This window comes from Martes martes (genome assembly GCF_963455335.1).
Source record: "Martes martes genome assembly, chromosome: 1".
Taxonomy (NCBI): Eukaryota; Metazoa; Chordata; class Mammalia; order Carnivora; family Mustelidae; genus Martes; species Martes martes.
The window spans coordinates 81,005,161-81,021,920 of NC_137888.1; the positions used below are offsets into that span (position 1 = coordinate 81,005,161).

Below are 16,760 nucleotides of genomic sequence, written 5' to 3' on the forward strand. Positions count from 1 at the left end.
GCAGAAAGAGGCCAATAAATTAGATCTGTCAAAAACCATTAATTCTGAGGGGTTTCCGGAGAGATGGGCTGCATGTCTTGGCAAACCGGAGTAAACAGCTGTAGCATGCTGCAGGAACTGAGTGGCAGTTCTCAAACAATATGGTTTACATTCTGAAACTATCTGGACATTTTGAATGTACTAATCAGATGAATACATTGTGTCATTTCAGATTTACAAGGTCAAGTAGAGGCCCTTGGGCTAAACCTTCAGAAGGCAGTGACCGAGATTGACAACTATAAAGAAAAGCTCATGTAAGATGGTAAACATTGAACAACCTGTAGATTTTAGAAAGACCTCCCCCACCCTTACCATCTGTTCTCTGTGACTCTTTTGGCAGTGATTTCGTTGTGAGTGTGGTCTGCTTTTCTCGGGCACTTTTCTGGCCTGTCTTGTATATTAAAGGACATGTAAATATTTTTAAATACATGAAATAAGAATTTCACTCAATAAGAAACTTAACCTAGTCATGTATTAAAGCTTTCCCTGATTGTTCAAGTGTAACTCAATGTGAAATATTCTGATTTTTTTTCTCTTAACGTGTCTCTTTATTATCCATTCAGTTACCAAATTTAAGTTCAAAAAGAGAGTATCTTTGAAGTAGTATCTTTGAGTATCTTTGAAATACTGGAGTACTTACACTTTATATAAATGAGAAAGAAAATATTGAAAAACAGATGACAAGAAAATGCCCTTGTAAAATATCCAGAGCACTATTGCTTTTAGAAATGGATTTACTTCAGAAGTTTCAAAAATTACTTTATAGTATAAATATCATACATCTATAATTACAATACTAAAATAGAATTTATGTAATCTTTGAAAAAAATTTTTTTTACTTTGTGGTATGTTATCTGGTAGCCCTGGTTTTCAGTTCCTATATTTTGGAAGAATGAACCTCACCAGACATATAAATATTTAGAATGCTTAGCAACGAGATGTTGTGTTGACTATGGACTACTCCTAAGAACAATGTGTTTAATAAAATTCTTAGCAGCACAAGGAAGAACAAATTCCAAAAATGCCTTACCAAATTAATGTATACTTGAATTATTTGTAGCAAAATAATTTGTCTTTGAAAAACAAAAGAAATCAAATATTCAAGCTTTATAGCACTGTGGTTAATAGTACAGTAAATACAATAATTCAACCATCAGTGTATAGTGGTTGAGGTTGAAGGAATGAGTGGACAGGAGGTCCTTGGATGATTCACTGGACCCAGGAGGTGATTTTCTGGAAGAGAACAAGCATGAAATAAGCAAATGTGATTACCTCCCCTACCCCCCGCAAAAAAATCCCATTGTTCCCCACCCTCTAGTAACATTAGGGAGGGCTTTGGCCATATGGATGTCTCTTGTGGAGGGCAACCTAATCAAGTTACGGCTACTGTGTGACTTTGGTTTCTTAGATCTCAATAAGTGACAAAAGCACATTCCAGGAATAGAGGAATAGGGCTGGTACCTAACTCAACTCAAAGGTAATTTGTGGACCAACCAAGACTTTAGCATATGGAGTGGAGTCCTGGCAGTTAGGAGAGATGCTAACTACAGAAATAAGCATACTGAGGAAAAGGAAAAGCTAAGTGGTTGTGACATGATTTGATTTTACTTGATAAAGTGGCACAGAATTTTCTATATATACAAGGCACATTCCCATTTAATATTAATTAACATGCTTTGTGGTATTTTTCATTACTCATGTATATGTATATATATTTTAAAGATTTTATTTATTTATTTGACACAGAGAAAAAGATAGCCAGAGCGAGGGAAAAAGAGCACAAGTAGGGGGAGCGGCAGGCAGAGGGAGAGGGAGAAGTAGGCTCCGGAGCCTGACGTGGGGCTCGATGTGGGGCGCAATCCTAGGACCCTGAGATCATGACCCAAATTGAAGGCAGACACTTAACCAACTGAGCCACTCAGGTGCCCCATTATTAATTGTGTTTTTAACATAATTTATAATATAAATTCTGAGAAATGACAGGAGTCAGAATAGGTTGGAGTTGGAGTGAGAAATACAACGTCACTAAAGTCCATCAAACAAATTAGCTGGAGGACATCACTATGCAATTGCAGGTACGCTAATGCTTTTGTTTCAGTTTATAAAACTGGTGCTTCCTGCCCTATATAAAAACTTCCTAAAATTAGAAAATGGGCAAAGTATCCATTTTTAGAAAACTGAGTTATGAAAGAACTACTAAGTCCCTTGTGATTACGAGGTGGTACCACATCCAGATGGAACTGCCCAGAGACAGGAAGGGCCTGTTTTTCTGGTGTCTCCTTAGAAAGGAGGAAAAAATGTCCCAGAGTCCCTCTCTTTACATCTCCTAAATGAATCACTGGCAAGGGGAACAAGACTAACACAATTAGTATAGACCAAGCAAGGGTTATGATAATGGAGCTCTGATGGCCAGGAAGAAAGCTATAGTGCATGTCTAGAATGCAACCAGTAATGCTTGCTAACATGGTAGATCATTTATGATGCTTTGAAAAGTTATGACATGAGGAAGACCAGTTGAACTTGCTGACCAAGTTCAAGACACGAGGAAAGCCAGTTGTGATGGACAGAAAAATGGTACCCAAACATTTTCATGGCTTAATCCCTGGAATCTGTGAGTATATTATTCTATATGAAAAAAGGAACCTTGCACATGTGACGAAGTATTTTGAGAGAGGGAGATTATCCTCGATTATCTGGGCAGGCCTGATGTAATTGCAGAGATACTTACAAGAGGAAATACTTATAAGTATAATTGCAGAGATACTTATAAGAGGAAAGAAGGTCAGAGTCACAGAAGTAGTTGTGAAGGTAGAAGCAATGTTTGGAATGTTGTGATCTGAGGTTAGAAAAAGGGGGCACAAGCCAAAGAATGCCTGTGGTCTCTAGAAGCTAGAAAAGGCAAGGAAACAGATCTTCTCCTGGAACCACCAGAAGGAACACAGCCCTTGAGATATCTTGATTTTAGGACTTCTTACCTTATAACTGTAAGATAAGTTTGTGTTGTTGTAAACCACAAAGGTCGTGGTAATTTGTTATAGCAACAATAAGAAATTAACACACCAGTGTGTTCAGAGTCTAGTGAGGATTTTGGATTTATAATGGAGGGCAATGGAAAACTATTAGAGGATGTTTGACAAGAGAGTGAACTGATCTGATTTGTTTTAACGTGTCAGCATGGCAGCTACCTGGAGAGTGGACTGGAGTGGGAGTATAAGAGCAATCGGGGAGACCAGGTCGGAGGGCATGAGCTCATGCAAGTGAGAAGTGAATGGTTGAGTGTAAGGCTGTATGTAGTGGGGAGATGGAGAGGAATATGTGTCAGTTCAATCTGACAGGATTTATTGGTGGAGTGGATGTGACTGGGGAGCAAGAGGACTGGAAAGGAAAGAATAAAGGATGAGATTTGGGGACTTTCAGCATCACGGTAGACAGTTGAGAGGCACTAGAGTAGAGTGACTATGAGCCTGGATTCTGGATCCAGACTGCTTCCCGCTCTGCTGTTTAGTAGTATGTCACCTCATGTGTGGCACTAATCTCTCTAGACTCCATTTTCTCAACTGTAAGAAGGAAATAAGGGCTACCTTGTCATTATTGGGTTGGTGTCCTTGATTGAAGGCGAAAATTGTTGAAGAGATAGATATGGGGCGAGGGAAATAAAAAACTGTGCTTTTGATGGTATTCGATTTGGAATGCCTTTTGGACAGCCAGGTGGAAGTATCAAGGAGACAGTTAGAAAATGGTTATTTCATATGAAGCAGTGGAATGGTATAGAAACTTGCCTTTTAAAAAAGATTTTATTTAGGGGCGCCTGGGTGGCTCAGTTGGTTAAGCGACTGCCTTCGGCTCAGGTCATGATCCTGGGTCCCAGGATCGAGTCCCGCATCGGGCTCCCTGCTCGGCAGGGAGTCTGCTTCTCCCGCTGACCTCTCTCCTCTCATGCTCTCTCTCTCTCTCTCTCAAATAAATGGACAAAATCTTTAAAAAAAAAAAAAAAAGATTTTATTTATTTATTTATTTACTTACTTACTTATTTGAGAGCGAGTGAGAGAGAGTGAGCGCAAGCAGGGGAAGGGGCAGAGGGAGAAGCAGACTCCCCACTGACCAGGGAGCCCAATGTGGGGCTCAGTCCTGGGACTCTGGGGTCATGATTTGAGCCAAAGCAGACACTTAATGGAATGAAGCACCCCAAAACTTGCCTTTCAAATCAAGAAAAGCATCCAATTATTTCACCTTATTTCCTTTATGTTGATTAGCAGGGGCCTTCCTGAAGGCTTATTCCAAGCTCTTGAAAAGATTGACATTATTTGCTGAGAGTAAGGAAGGAATGCAGTGTTGAAAGAGATACAGGCTTTCTTTCTATTCCCTCCAGTTCCCCCTCTCCCCATTCTAATGAAGATGAAGATAGCCATTGTGTCATGAAGAGTAAACCATAGAAAGGGTGGCTTAATAGGCATGGGGGTGGAAGCAGACCATGGTGAGGGGAATCCTTGGGACGGTAGGCTCTCTAGATTAATTGTCCATACAGTTAGCAAAATAACCACTAAAAGAAGTTCTACTGTCCCTGTCTCTAGATTAGAAAAGCTGTATGTGAGTCTGAACATGGAGTGAATGTCATGGTGGGTATGCTGTACCTCAGAGGATTTTTCAAAGTTTTTATTTTCATTCCAATTAGTTAATTTGCAGTGTTATATTAGTTTTACATGTACGATACAGTGATTCAACAATTCAATATATCACCTTGGGCTCAAAGCACTTTTTTTTTTTTTTAGAGAGAGAGAGAGAAAAAAAACATTCAAGTAGGGTGGGGGTGAGGGGCAGAGGGAGAGAGAATCTTAAGCACACTGAATGCAGAGCCTGACTCAGGGCTCAGTCTCACAACCCTGAGATTATGACCCCAGCCAAAATCAAGAGTCGGACGCTTAAACAACTAAGCCATTTAGGTGCCCCTGAAAGCATTTTTTTAGGTTAAAAAAAAAAAACTTGGAAAATACAGGAATATGTAAAAAAGGATATCCTAGTTGTATTTTGATAAAGCCTTCTAGTCCTTCTTCTAATAACTTTTTCTTAAAGTCTTCTTTTTCTAAGTAATGTCTATTTTTTAGCATATTTTCACTTAGATAATGTATCATTTTCAGTTAGTGATAAATATATGACATGTTCTAAAAAATGACATTTTTCATGTCATTACATGATACATTTATAGATAACTATTAAATGGCTATACAGTATTCATGTGTAGATGAATCATAACTACTTACTAAGCTTTTGTTTTTGTAGAATTTCTAAATTTTTCACTTTTATAAGTAAAGTACTTTGAAATTCATATAGATAAATCTACTCACACACAAGTGTTTCCTTTGGATAGTTTTTGCTAGAATCAAACTTAAATAATTTTAATGCTTTTAATACATAATGACTTATTGCCTTCCAATAAGATTATACTGATTTATAATCTCAGCATTGTTTGTAAATACCCATTTCTCCACTTCCTAGCTAATGGTATAATAACTAAAAAAAATAATAAAAAAAAAACTAGTTTGATTGATGAAACACTGTACTTCTGCATATTTGACTCTGAATTCTTTCTTTTGTGACTCACCTGAACATAATCTTTGCCCAGTTTTCTAATGGTATGTGAAACTCTTCCTTATTCCTTCTTTTCTAATATTTTATTCAGAAATAACTTAAAACTTAAAAAAAGTTGTAAACATAATAATAGCACAAAGAACACCCAAATAACCTTTACCCAAAAAGCAATAACCATTGCTTTCTCCCTCATCCTTTCCCTGGCCCCCTCCTTTCTCTCTCTCTCTCTCTTTACACACACACACACACACACACTTTTCTTTCCTGACTCGTTTGAGGGTACGTTACATACAACATGACCCTTTACCTCTAAGTACTTTAGCCTGCCTTTCCTCAGGATGGTGATACTTTAATCCGGAAGCACTGCATGGAGCCCTGGGTATTGCATACAAACAATGAATCATGGGACACTACATCAAAAACTAATGATGTACAGTATGGTGACTAACATAACATAATAAAAAGCACAGTAATCTGTGTCATAAATTTATATAAAGTCCTCTAATCTGCCATCCATATTCTAATTTTGTTAGTTGGCCTTTATAGCATTTTCTCCTCTAGTATAGGACCAGTAGAGTCAGCCTGTTTGGCATGTCTTTTTAGCCTCCTAATTCTGGAATATTTTCAGTTTCTCTTTTTTTATGACATTGACGTTTTCTGAAAAATGCAGAATCCCTCAAAAATTTTTAAATAAAAATTTTCATTTCATATTGGTCTGATGTTTCCTTTTGATTGGATTAGGGGCATGTACTCTTAACCAGAAAACCATGTAAGTGAGTATGTGTCCTTCTCAGAGTATGACTACCTGCCTGCCTTCACTAGGTGATGTTAATTTTGATCACCTGGTGATGGTATTGCTCAATTTTTTCACTTATTCCTGGGTTTGTTGTTGTTGTTCCTTTTCAACTAGTAAGCAGTCCATAAGAGACACTTTAAATGCTCTCCTTCTCATCAAAATTTCTCTCTCAATATAGCATCCATTAATGATTTTTACCTTATCTAAACTCTACATAGTGGTTGCTAAATGATGATTTTTCTGACTCCAGCCCTCCCTCCCCATTTATTAGCCCTCAGCATCCTACTTTAAGCAAGAGCCTCCACTTCTCCCCATTATTTATTTATTTATTATTGGTGTGAACCTATGAACTCTTATTTTTTCAATGGTTTATAATTGATTACTGTATTGAATTGCTTTGATACATAAATTATCTAGGCTTAGCCAGTAGGAGACCCTTCAAGCTGCCTTCTGTGACATTGGAATGTGGTTTCCTCATCTTTTATAAGTACTTCTTCACCTTCTGACATAACAAGGTATCTCAGATATACTTACTCTGCCTTAGTCTTGGAATCAGCCATTTCTCAGTACTCTTCGTTCCTTTGAATAGGAGTGGCATTAGAGACCAAGATCTAGGCTTTGAGTAGGCTCATGTGCTGCTTGATTCTGTTGATGGTTTCAAGGGGCTGTATATATGTCAGACATATCATGTCTGTATATATGTACTTCATTGTGTGTCAACATGATAACCTTCATCGATTTTACAAAAAGTGGATAATGAAAATAACATGTTTTAAAAGACATTTTTTGAGAAGAAAAAGTTAGGCTAAAATGTAGTGTTCAAAGATAGAACTTGAGTAATAAAATGCTAAGGAAAATCAAAGTGATTACTATAAAATTCATGAAAATGGTTATTTTAGGGAGGATGGGGTTTGGCTGTGACTGGGACCAGGGACATGAAGCTTCTAGGGTAGCTGGTCAGGATTTTATGTTTTTACCTGGTTGGTAGTTATAAGAGTTTTCTCCTTATAATAATTCATTATATAATTGTTTTATGCGATTTTCCTATAGCTTACAATTTTATCATATTTTACAATAAAATGGTTTTAAAAATAAATGAATGTTGTTCATATTCATTATGCAAATAAATGATTATTTATTAGAAATTAAAGTCATTCTACAAGTAGGGCAAACTCATTGGCAATCTAACATATAGTTCGTTGTAAGGTTTATAAGCTATTTTAAGGTACTTTCAGATAATGACTTATTAATAAATAGCCTATATAAACTTAAACTGGAATATTACTCTTTCTTAATATATTAACTTTTTGAGTTTTGTTAAAAAACCCAATTACATAAAATCAAGACATATGTTTATTTCAGTTTTAGAATTTCCATTTGGTTCATTTTAATGGTTTATTTTTCTGCTGAGATTTATCATCTTTTCACTAATTAGAGTGGATTTTTTTTTAATGTCTTTGAACAGAGTTATAACTGCTCTTTGAAAAATCTTTGTCTGCAAATTTTAGTATCTGGGTCATCTCAGAGGCAGTCCCTGTTAACTGTCATTTCTGTTAAGAATAGGTCATGTTTTTCTGTTCTTGCTTGTGTTGAGTAATTTTTATTATATTCTGGCCATTATAAATGTTATATTATAGAAATTCTGGATTCTGTTATATTTCTCCAAATACTATTGTTGGGGGTAAGGTTGTTGCTGCTTTAAGCAGATAGTTTGGTTGGCCTCAGAGTGTAAACTCTGTCTTTAGGGCAACAGCTCAGATCTCTGTTTAATTGTTTTATCTTTATCCTGATTGGAGTCTGCCCTGTGCATGAAGAGTTCAGAGCCCAGCCAGATGTGTGTGTAGGGTCTATATGCAGTATTGGGACTTCCTGTGTTTGACTCTCCTATTTTGAGTCACTCTTCACTTTTCAGCACTGTGGTTGACCCGAACACTGTGCTCTAATTCTTTAGGCCAGACTATGTTTTCTATTAGAATGTTAGTTCCCCTACATGGTGCAGACTGGACTCTCAGGTTTGAAATCATTAAACACACACACACACAAAACCCTGACCCCATGCTATCACCTCATTCCAAGTGTCAGCTTCCCTCCAGAATCTTCTTGTTTTTGTTCACTTTCCAATGCCTTCAAATAGGGGTTTTTCTTTTTTTTAATGTTCTTCAAGTTTAGACTTTTTATTTGTATGCAGATGAGTCTGACAGGGGCCTACTTAGCCATTATAGAAGTGACCTGAATGTTTATTTCTTTGAAGAAATAATAATATAAAGATGCTAAGAAATTTCTCCTAAGGATGAATAAAATAATGATACAGAAAAATACATTGTTGGGCTCACAGATCGGGTGATTTTTTGACAGAGAAAAACCCCTCGACTTTATATATCTAATCTCAAGGAAGTATGCATATGAATTCACAAATAGAATATAAAGATAAGAAAATAATAAAGGAAAAACATGTTTTTAAAAAAGGAAAACATTTATACTTGAACTATTTTGAAATAAAATTTTGAACCTTTTATATTATTTTAGGAATAAATCTAATGAAGCTGCTGACTGTCAAAGAGAACTTAGAAAACTGAAGTTTGAATCCATTATTTCTGAGTCACGGTATACACTGCAAATTTTTAAATTAACATTTTTAGTCATTGAATTTGAAACTATACTTTAAGTAACATTTTATTTGAGATATACTTAGCTTTTCTTACTGTGTTATTTACACATACACCTAACTCATGTTTGTAGTAACTTGAAGTTGTTCATTGATTTTGCTTCTCCCTAGATGGGGAAGTTTTAGTATCACAGAACTATCCATTTTCTTAGTATTTTTAAAATTTTTCTTTTAAGTTAAAATTACAGTCTTTGATTTCAAATGAGATTTTCACATATCTTTGATAAACATAAAAATATAATGTCTAATGTGTATTGTGAGCTTTTTTTAAAATCCTGTTCCATTTTAGGCATACCAGATTGCTTAAAGAGAAAGAGGATTCTTTAATGGCTTGTCAACAAATATATAAAACTTTACAGGAAGAACTGACTGCAAAAGAAAGACAAGAAGAAGACATGAAAAGAAGAATTAGCCTTGCAGAAAATGAACTACAGATAACCAAAACTCTTCTGACTCAGACAAAGGAAGAGGTTGTAACACTGAAAAATGAAAGGTACAGTCCACAATAATTTCTTCCAAAAATATCTTATTTAACTCAGTATTCCATATATACTTGAAATATCAAGGTCTTACGTATATTAATGACAGTGAAATCATGGCATGTAGGACTTATTTCACAGGAAAAGTCATCACATCCCACCACCTCATTTGATGATGATTAAACTGAAATCCAAATGGGTTAAATGAGATGCTCAAAGTCACATAGTTGTGAAAGTAGAGATGGAATCCACATTACATTTGGTGTTAGATTTTTATTGAAAAGTATCAAAAAGACCATGTGTGATCTTATACTACTGAATTTCACCTAGACCAATAATTGCTGGATTCTATCATTTTCCAACAGAAAAACATCTTTTTGTATCACTTTTTCCTTTCATTAGCTCCTACTTTTCTTCTCTGTTACTTATCAACACCTCTTCTTGAGGGCTCTCCACAGATACCTCTGACATTCAGGTAGAAAAGGGAAACTAAAAAGCATGTTCATTTAACCTTCCTAGATATTGTTGCTCAGTTAATTTGTCTTTAAATTAACCTTATTTGTACTTAATATCTCAACCCTGCTTTCTTTCTTTTTGTGTTCATTTGCTTGGTATGTCTTTATTCATTCTTTTCAAGTTCTTTAGTTTTAAATGCATATCTGATATATACAACACATGTTGGGCTTTTATTTTATTAGGTTTTTTGTCAAATCTGGGAGTCTTTAAGGGAGATATTATCCCATTTACATTTATTGATATAACTATTATATTCCAGAAGAACACAAGTCCCATAAGGGCAAGAATCTTGGTCATATTACTCTCTGTGTACAGAATCCAAAATTGGCTATTTGTTTTTCATTTTTCTTGAATTTTTTAGTTTATTTTTTATTTTGTTAATTTCATTTTATAAGTATTAGACCATTTTCTAACTTAGAAGATTTATAAACTTTTTTGTTCTTTAAGGCAGCTATTTGCTCTCAGAGGAAAAGTCTACTTAGAATTAAATTGTCTTAGAACATTCTCATCAACTTTTTGCCCTGGGTTACATCTGTCTCTAACTCCAAGCTAGAAGGAGTTCTGTCCAGTTCATAGGGGAACAAGTCTTATCTCTGGTCCATCCTGGGATAAGATGAACAACTGCAGTGCTAATTGCCACCCACCATTTTTTCCTGACTCAGCCATGCCAACAACCTGCGTCTTGCAAAGATGGTATACCTTATAGTTACAGGACTCTTCACCACCTCTGCCATTTCACAATTACATAGTCACTCAGCCCATAACATATTAGAAACAGCAATTTCATAAGTAGGATATTTGCAAGGTCCAAGCTTACTAATAACAAGAAGAAATGGCAACTGAAAGATTGGTCCTGCATAAGAAGAAAAAAAAACTAAATCCGAACAAAAACTTGAAAAGCATTGCAATTTGACCCAAAATGCAATAGAGACAGCCCAACACACATCAGTAACTTAGAATGTTCCTGTATTTATTAACATGGGTTAATAACTGGTGGCCATCATGATGACCCTGAGTGAGAAAAATAAAAATCAGCTTTATATTCTACATAAAAAGTACAGAATCATATGTCCTAGGACACCATGAAATAAATAATTTTTTTTAAATCTTCTGCTTATAACTTTGGTTATCTGAGTAATTTTCTTATATTCCTGTATTACCTCTAATACCCCATTTCAAATGATGTCAGATTAATTATATTTACTTGTTTATCAGAATGAATGCCATCTTCTTTATAGTGGTCATTGAAAAGACCCTGTCTTTGCTCAAACATTTCTGGAACTCTTTTCTGAGGATTTACTGAAGTGCATATGTTTTAGAATATTCTCTGTATGATGAATCTTTGCCCTTTAGGAATGAATTTGATTTTAAAAACCATCTCAGAAAGCAAGTCCAGTGAACATGGTAGGAAGTCAATCTGGGAAATACCATGTGGGATAAAAAATGAATTGTATTTTTTCTCTATGGTTAATAAATTATCTCTTGCTGCAATTTGAAAAAAGATAGTCTTATGAGTGTTTTGAGGATTGATGGCATCATTAGAATAAATATAGAACTTTCTTGGAGGATTTCTTTGAAATACACACTCACCAGGATGATTATGTTTTGCCACATTTTAGTATGGTTCTAATCTTACCCTCATTTTAAGTATTGAATGAGAAAGATAATTCTTTAAGTTTTCAGAAAATAGAGACATCACTGAACTACCACCTTCTCTTTCCCACCCCCCCCTTTTTTCTTTCATATACTTGCCCTGTTTTCTTCTTTGCTCTTTACACTTTAGTCTGTCCAAAAGTAGATATGATATTACCTAGTCATTTGGTGACACTAAGTTTACTGTCTGCCATATAACAAATAAAAATGTGCTTATGTACCATACTGTCATAGGATTATTCCTAGACATAACCTATTGTCCTTTTTCTTTGTCTTAGGCCACCTTCAAATTTTGTCTGCCTTGTCCTCTGTTGTATCCTCAAAGTCTAGCATGTATCCACTCAACAAATATTTGTTGAGGGAATGAATGACTTGCTTTGGGTAATTTAGTCAGTCAACAATTATTTGTTGAGCATTCACTATATGCCAGGTACTATGTACCGTGGGGATATAATAGTGAATCTGAAACATCCCTCTCCTCAGGAAGCTTACATTCTAATGAGACATAATTAAAAAAAGTGAGGAGTGGGGCACCTGGGTGGCTCAGTGGGTTAAGCCTCTGCCTTCGGCTCAGGTCGTGATCCCAGGGTCCTGGGATCGAGCCCCACATCGGGCTCTCTGCTCAGCAGGGAGCCTGCTTCTCCCTTCCTATCTGCCTGCCTCTCTGCCTACTTGTGATTTCTCTCTCTGTCAAATAAAAAAAAAAAAAAAAAAAAAATTAAAAAAAAAAAAAATAATAAAAAAAAAAAAAAAAGTGAGGAGTAGCTATAATAATTATAGATTGTGATAATGGATATAAAATAAGTAGAAGGGTATAGTAGCAGAGACTGATAGAAAGGGGACCTGATTTGGAAAGAGCAGTCATAAAAGTGACTTCCAAGATGATATATAAAGGAAGACAAGTCAAAGTAAAACCAGGCCAAAAGCCAGGAAGAGCTTTACAACCGAAGAGCAAACTTGGTGAGTTCTCAGAAATGGCAGCTTGACTATAGGCCTAACAAGTATGAGTGGGAGAAGCGAGGACCAAAGCATGCAGGGTCTCCCAAGCCTTTGAGTTGGGTATTAGATACAGTGCAACGAAAAGAAACCATTGAAGGGATTTTAGCAGAGGAGTGACACTGTGGAAAGATGATTCTGATGCTGAGTGGAGAAGGTATGGCGATAGTGGGAACAACTCAGGTCATTTACTGTTTTGATATTAATGAAAGGACTTTATATATGGTTAAGCGTAATAGGAGAAAAATGAAAATCTTCAGCTCCCACCTCTTGCCAGTTTGTGCTAGATTATTTAAATGTCTGGACCAAGTGGATAGTGGCAAAATAGCCAGAGTTTATTCCATTTTGAGCCAAAAGGGATATATGAAAGCCAAGTTAGGGGTGCCTGGATGGCTCAGGTGGTTAAGCATTCAACTCTTGATTTAACTCAGATCATGACCTCAGGGTCATGATCTTGGGGTCCTGGGATGGAGCCCTGTATTGCATCAGGCTCCATGCTCAGCAAGGAGTAGTCTCTCCCTCTCCCTCTGCCCCCTCGCCACACACTCTCTGTCTCAAATAAATAAATCTTTAAAAATATTAAAAAAAAAGAAAAGAAAGCCAAGTTAAAAAGATATCTTGAAGAATAATGACCTTTTGGAAGCTTTTGACACTTCTGTCCAAACCTACCTTGAAATTTTTGTTGACAAGCCAATTAAAGAATCCTCTTTTTAAGCAATCCGGTATGCCTAAAACAGAACAAGATAAAAAAATTTTTAAAAACCATCAGTATACATTAGGCACTATATTTTTATGTTTATCAAAGATATATGAAAATCTCATTTGAAATTAAAGACTATAATTTTAACTTAAAAGAAAAATTTTAAAAATACTAAGAAAATGGATAGTTCTGTGATACTAAAACTTCCCCATCTAGGGAGTAGCAAAATCAATGAACAACTTCAAAATATTATAAGCATGAATTAGGCATTATACATGTAAAAATACAAGTCTTCCTTTGACTGTGGGGGTAATCTGTTTACCTGCCACCTTTCTGTCTCTGTTTGGTTCTTTTCCATCCCTCCTGACTGCGGACATTCCTTAGGTTCATGCATGCTCTTGGCTTTTCTTTCTCCACTTTCTTCCCTTTAACAGTAAACTGTCTCTCAACTGAACAAGGATCCCTGTAAAGCTTTGCTTTGAAGTGCCAAAGGGACCTCTAAATAGAGGTGTCCCTAAAGCAGTTGGAGATGTGAAAAGTCCCTCCAAAGATGAAGTGATAGAGATACTGATAACATTCACAGAGATTCTTGTTTAGTAGCACAGGGTGGTGCCTGGAATTCTGCCACACAGCAACATCCCAAACCACCATCATAGAAAGACTTGCAAACCACCAGGCTGCCAGATGTGCTCTCCAAAGGCCAAAACCCAAGTTGCTCCGTGTGACGGCATGTGCTTTCCGTAAGCTCAGGCAGACTCACGTACACACCGCTCTTCCCTCAGCTCTCCTGCTGTAGAACCCCTGCCAAAGCTCCACTGGGACCCGTATGAGAAAGGTGCAATTCAGATGCAGTGTAGATTCAGAAGAGGAGAAAAGGAAGACATCAAAAGACAAAACTGACCCCAAGGAAAAAAGGGGTAGAACTGAATTTGGGGCAGGAAAGGAAATGGTAACTAGGAAATAGTTGAAGTATTAGGACAAATCTACTCTATTACGCATTGCTTTCTCCCCCACACTCAGGAAGCTCTATTAGGAGACGAGGCTCCCCTGGAAGGAGGGAAAGTAGGTCCTTCGAGATCACGGATGCTGGGGGTCGAGGTCTGGCCAGCTTGGTCACAGACACACTGAGGCTGGAGAGAGACATCTCCTTGGTGGAACAGGAAGGAGGCACAGTGGATGGCACCAGAGAGAAGGGCGGCTGTTTTCTCAATTCTATATAAAGAGCTTTCTGCTCTCATGCTTCTGGACTATGAGGTCTCATCAGCCAGAGCCAGAACTCTGCTCAGACTGTGCATTTGTGACAGCGCTTCAGGCCTACAGTAGATTAAACAGGGTTCCGTTGGCTGGCCTGCAGGCCTAATTCCATTTTTATAGAAAATTATTTCTATGGTAAAATGTGTTTGGAATTCCCTATAACTAACTTACAAATAACATTTTACAAGGACATATGTGTTTAAGCTTGGAAACTGCCCACACATAACACTTAAGAGAAATTTATGCACTAACACGTGGGCTACAGCCAGAGTGCCGAAACCCGCAGCTGTCTGTGACAGCTCTCGTACTCTGCATTCCCAAGAGCTGTATTAGCACCATCTTGGTAAATTCCAAGAACTATAGGAAAATACTTATTTGACTGACTTGCCAATAGCAGGATGGGATTAGTGAAGAGCATTTGTTGGAAGAAAAACTTAGTTGTAACCGAAGTTAGGTGCAAGTTGCTTAGTTGTGATTTCTTCTGTGAAATAAATAATATACATCTGTATCTCTTTATCTGCCTAACTCTATTTTTTTTTTAAGATTTATTTACTTATGTATTTGAGAGAGAGTGAGCACGCAGGAGCAGGAGAGCCCAAGAAGGCGCACCAGCCAGGAGGAGGCAGAGGGAGGTTTGAGACACAGACCCTCCCCAACCCCCCACCCCATGAGCGAGGAGCCCAATGCAGGGCTAACCCGGGGCGGGGGGGGGAGGCCCTCTTTATCTGATTTAAATGAAGTTTACTTAAGTGCTCCCTATCCCTCCAGAAGGGTATCTTTTAGACTATAATGAAGGGTTTTACTCTCCTTCCCCCACACATGTAACCTTAACTTCTTTCCAATTCCCAGATCCTCTCCTCTCACTCTTTGTCTTTGGTTTTTGTTTGTTTGTTCCTATTTAGTCAAAAGCTACAAACCCTCACCCCAGAGGAATATATACAAAATCTAGCAATTTTTTTTCAGGAGCATCTATATATTATATGACCCCATAATTAAACATGCGCTTCCTCATGCTCTCTCTCCTCTCTCCCTTTCCCCCTTCCCTACCTCCCTTTTTCTCCCTCTCAAACTCTCTCACACACAATCCATAGGTATCACAGTTGTGGGGAGCCCTCTAAAGGCTTCTGGGATCATGTCCTGAGTGAGAGGCATCCTTATATGGTACTCAGTGGAAGGAGTAAGGGATCTGCAAACCAGTCAAGACTCTCCTGTCCTCGCCACATGCCACAGGGGAAGGAGCTCAGTGTTCTTGCATAAGTATGCCATTCCCTTCTCCCCTTACCACACCTTCGGTCTCCAGGTCTGACCCCACCCAGAGGGAATATTGTTTCTAATTTACCAACCCAGAGGGGAAGTTATTTCCAAATTTGCCCAAAGGCACTGGTTAGCAGATCTGGGAACCTTCACCTGTGAAGCAGGTCATTTTCCCACATTTTCTACATAAGGAAAGAGGTTAAGCAAGGCTAAGTCTCTCACTCAGGGTCACATAATTGGCAAAGATAGTAATCAAGCTCTGCTGTGTCTAACCTCATTACCCATGTTCTCTCCACTACAGTTCACGTAATTCCCTCAGCATCTGTCTTGAAAGGCTGTTTTGTCAGCTCGTCTATGTGTGACTTCTTTCTCAACCATGCTGTAACACTGAGCCTTCAGGGGACTCCCATCCATGAGAAAATCAGCAGAAACCTCAGTGTTCCCTTTCTGTCTGCTCTCCCCACCCTTTTGCTTTCTTACCCCACCTCTCTACTCTTTCAGGATTCTTCCATTCACTCAAGATATATAAGATGGTGACTTTTGTCTTCTACTCTCTGGTGTCTTGGCAAAATCAGAAATGGAGTTATATCTTCAGAATGAAAATAGAATAATATTTCACAACACATTCTAGATGAAGAGAAGCTTTACTGTTTAGTTCCTTTAACGAGGCTTGTCATATTTTCATGAAGGTTAAAAAAATGAGAAATGTAGATGCCTGCCTGGGTGGCTCAGTCAGCTGGGTGTCTGCTTTTGGCTCAGGTCATGATCCTGGGGTTGTGAGATCGAGTCCTGAATCGAGCTCCCTGCTTGGTGGGGAACCTG

General features: G+C 37.5%; 1 protein-coding gene across 1 annotated transcript in view; it reads left to right on the top strand.

The window, feature by feature from the left end:
• LEKR1 (leucine, glutamate and lysine rich 1) overlaps positions 1–16,760 on the top strand; it is a gene marked incomplete at its 5' end in the record, with an annotated part of 183,857 nt that overhangs the window by 122,259 nt on the left and 44,838 nt on the right. The window contains 3 exons of the mRNA XM_080825190.1: positions 212–293; positions 8,948–9,025; positions 9,376–9,579. Of these exons, the coding sequence (XP_080681316.1) occupies positions 212–293; positions 8,948–9,025; positions 9,376–9,579 (364 nt within the window). The remainder of the gene's footprint in view (positions 1–211; positions 294–8,947; positions 9,026–9,375; positions 9,580–16,760) is intronic.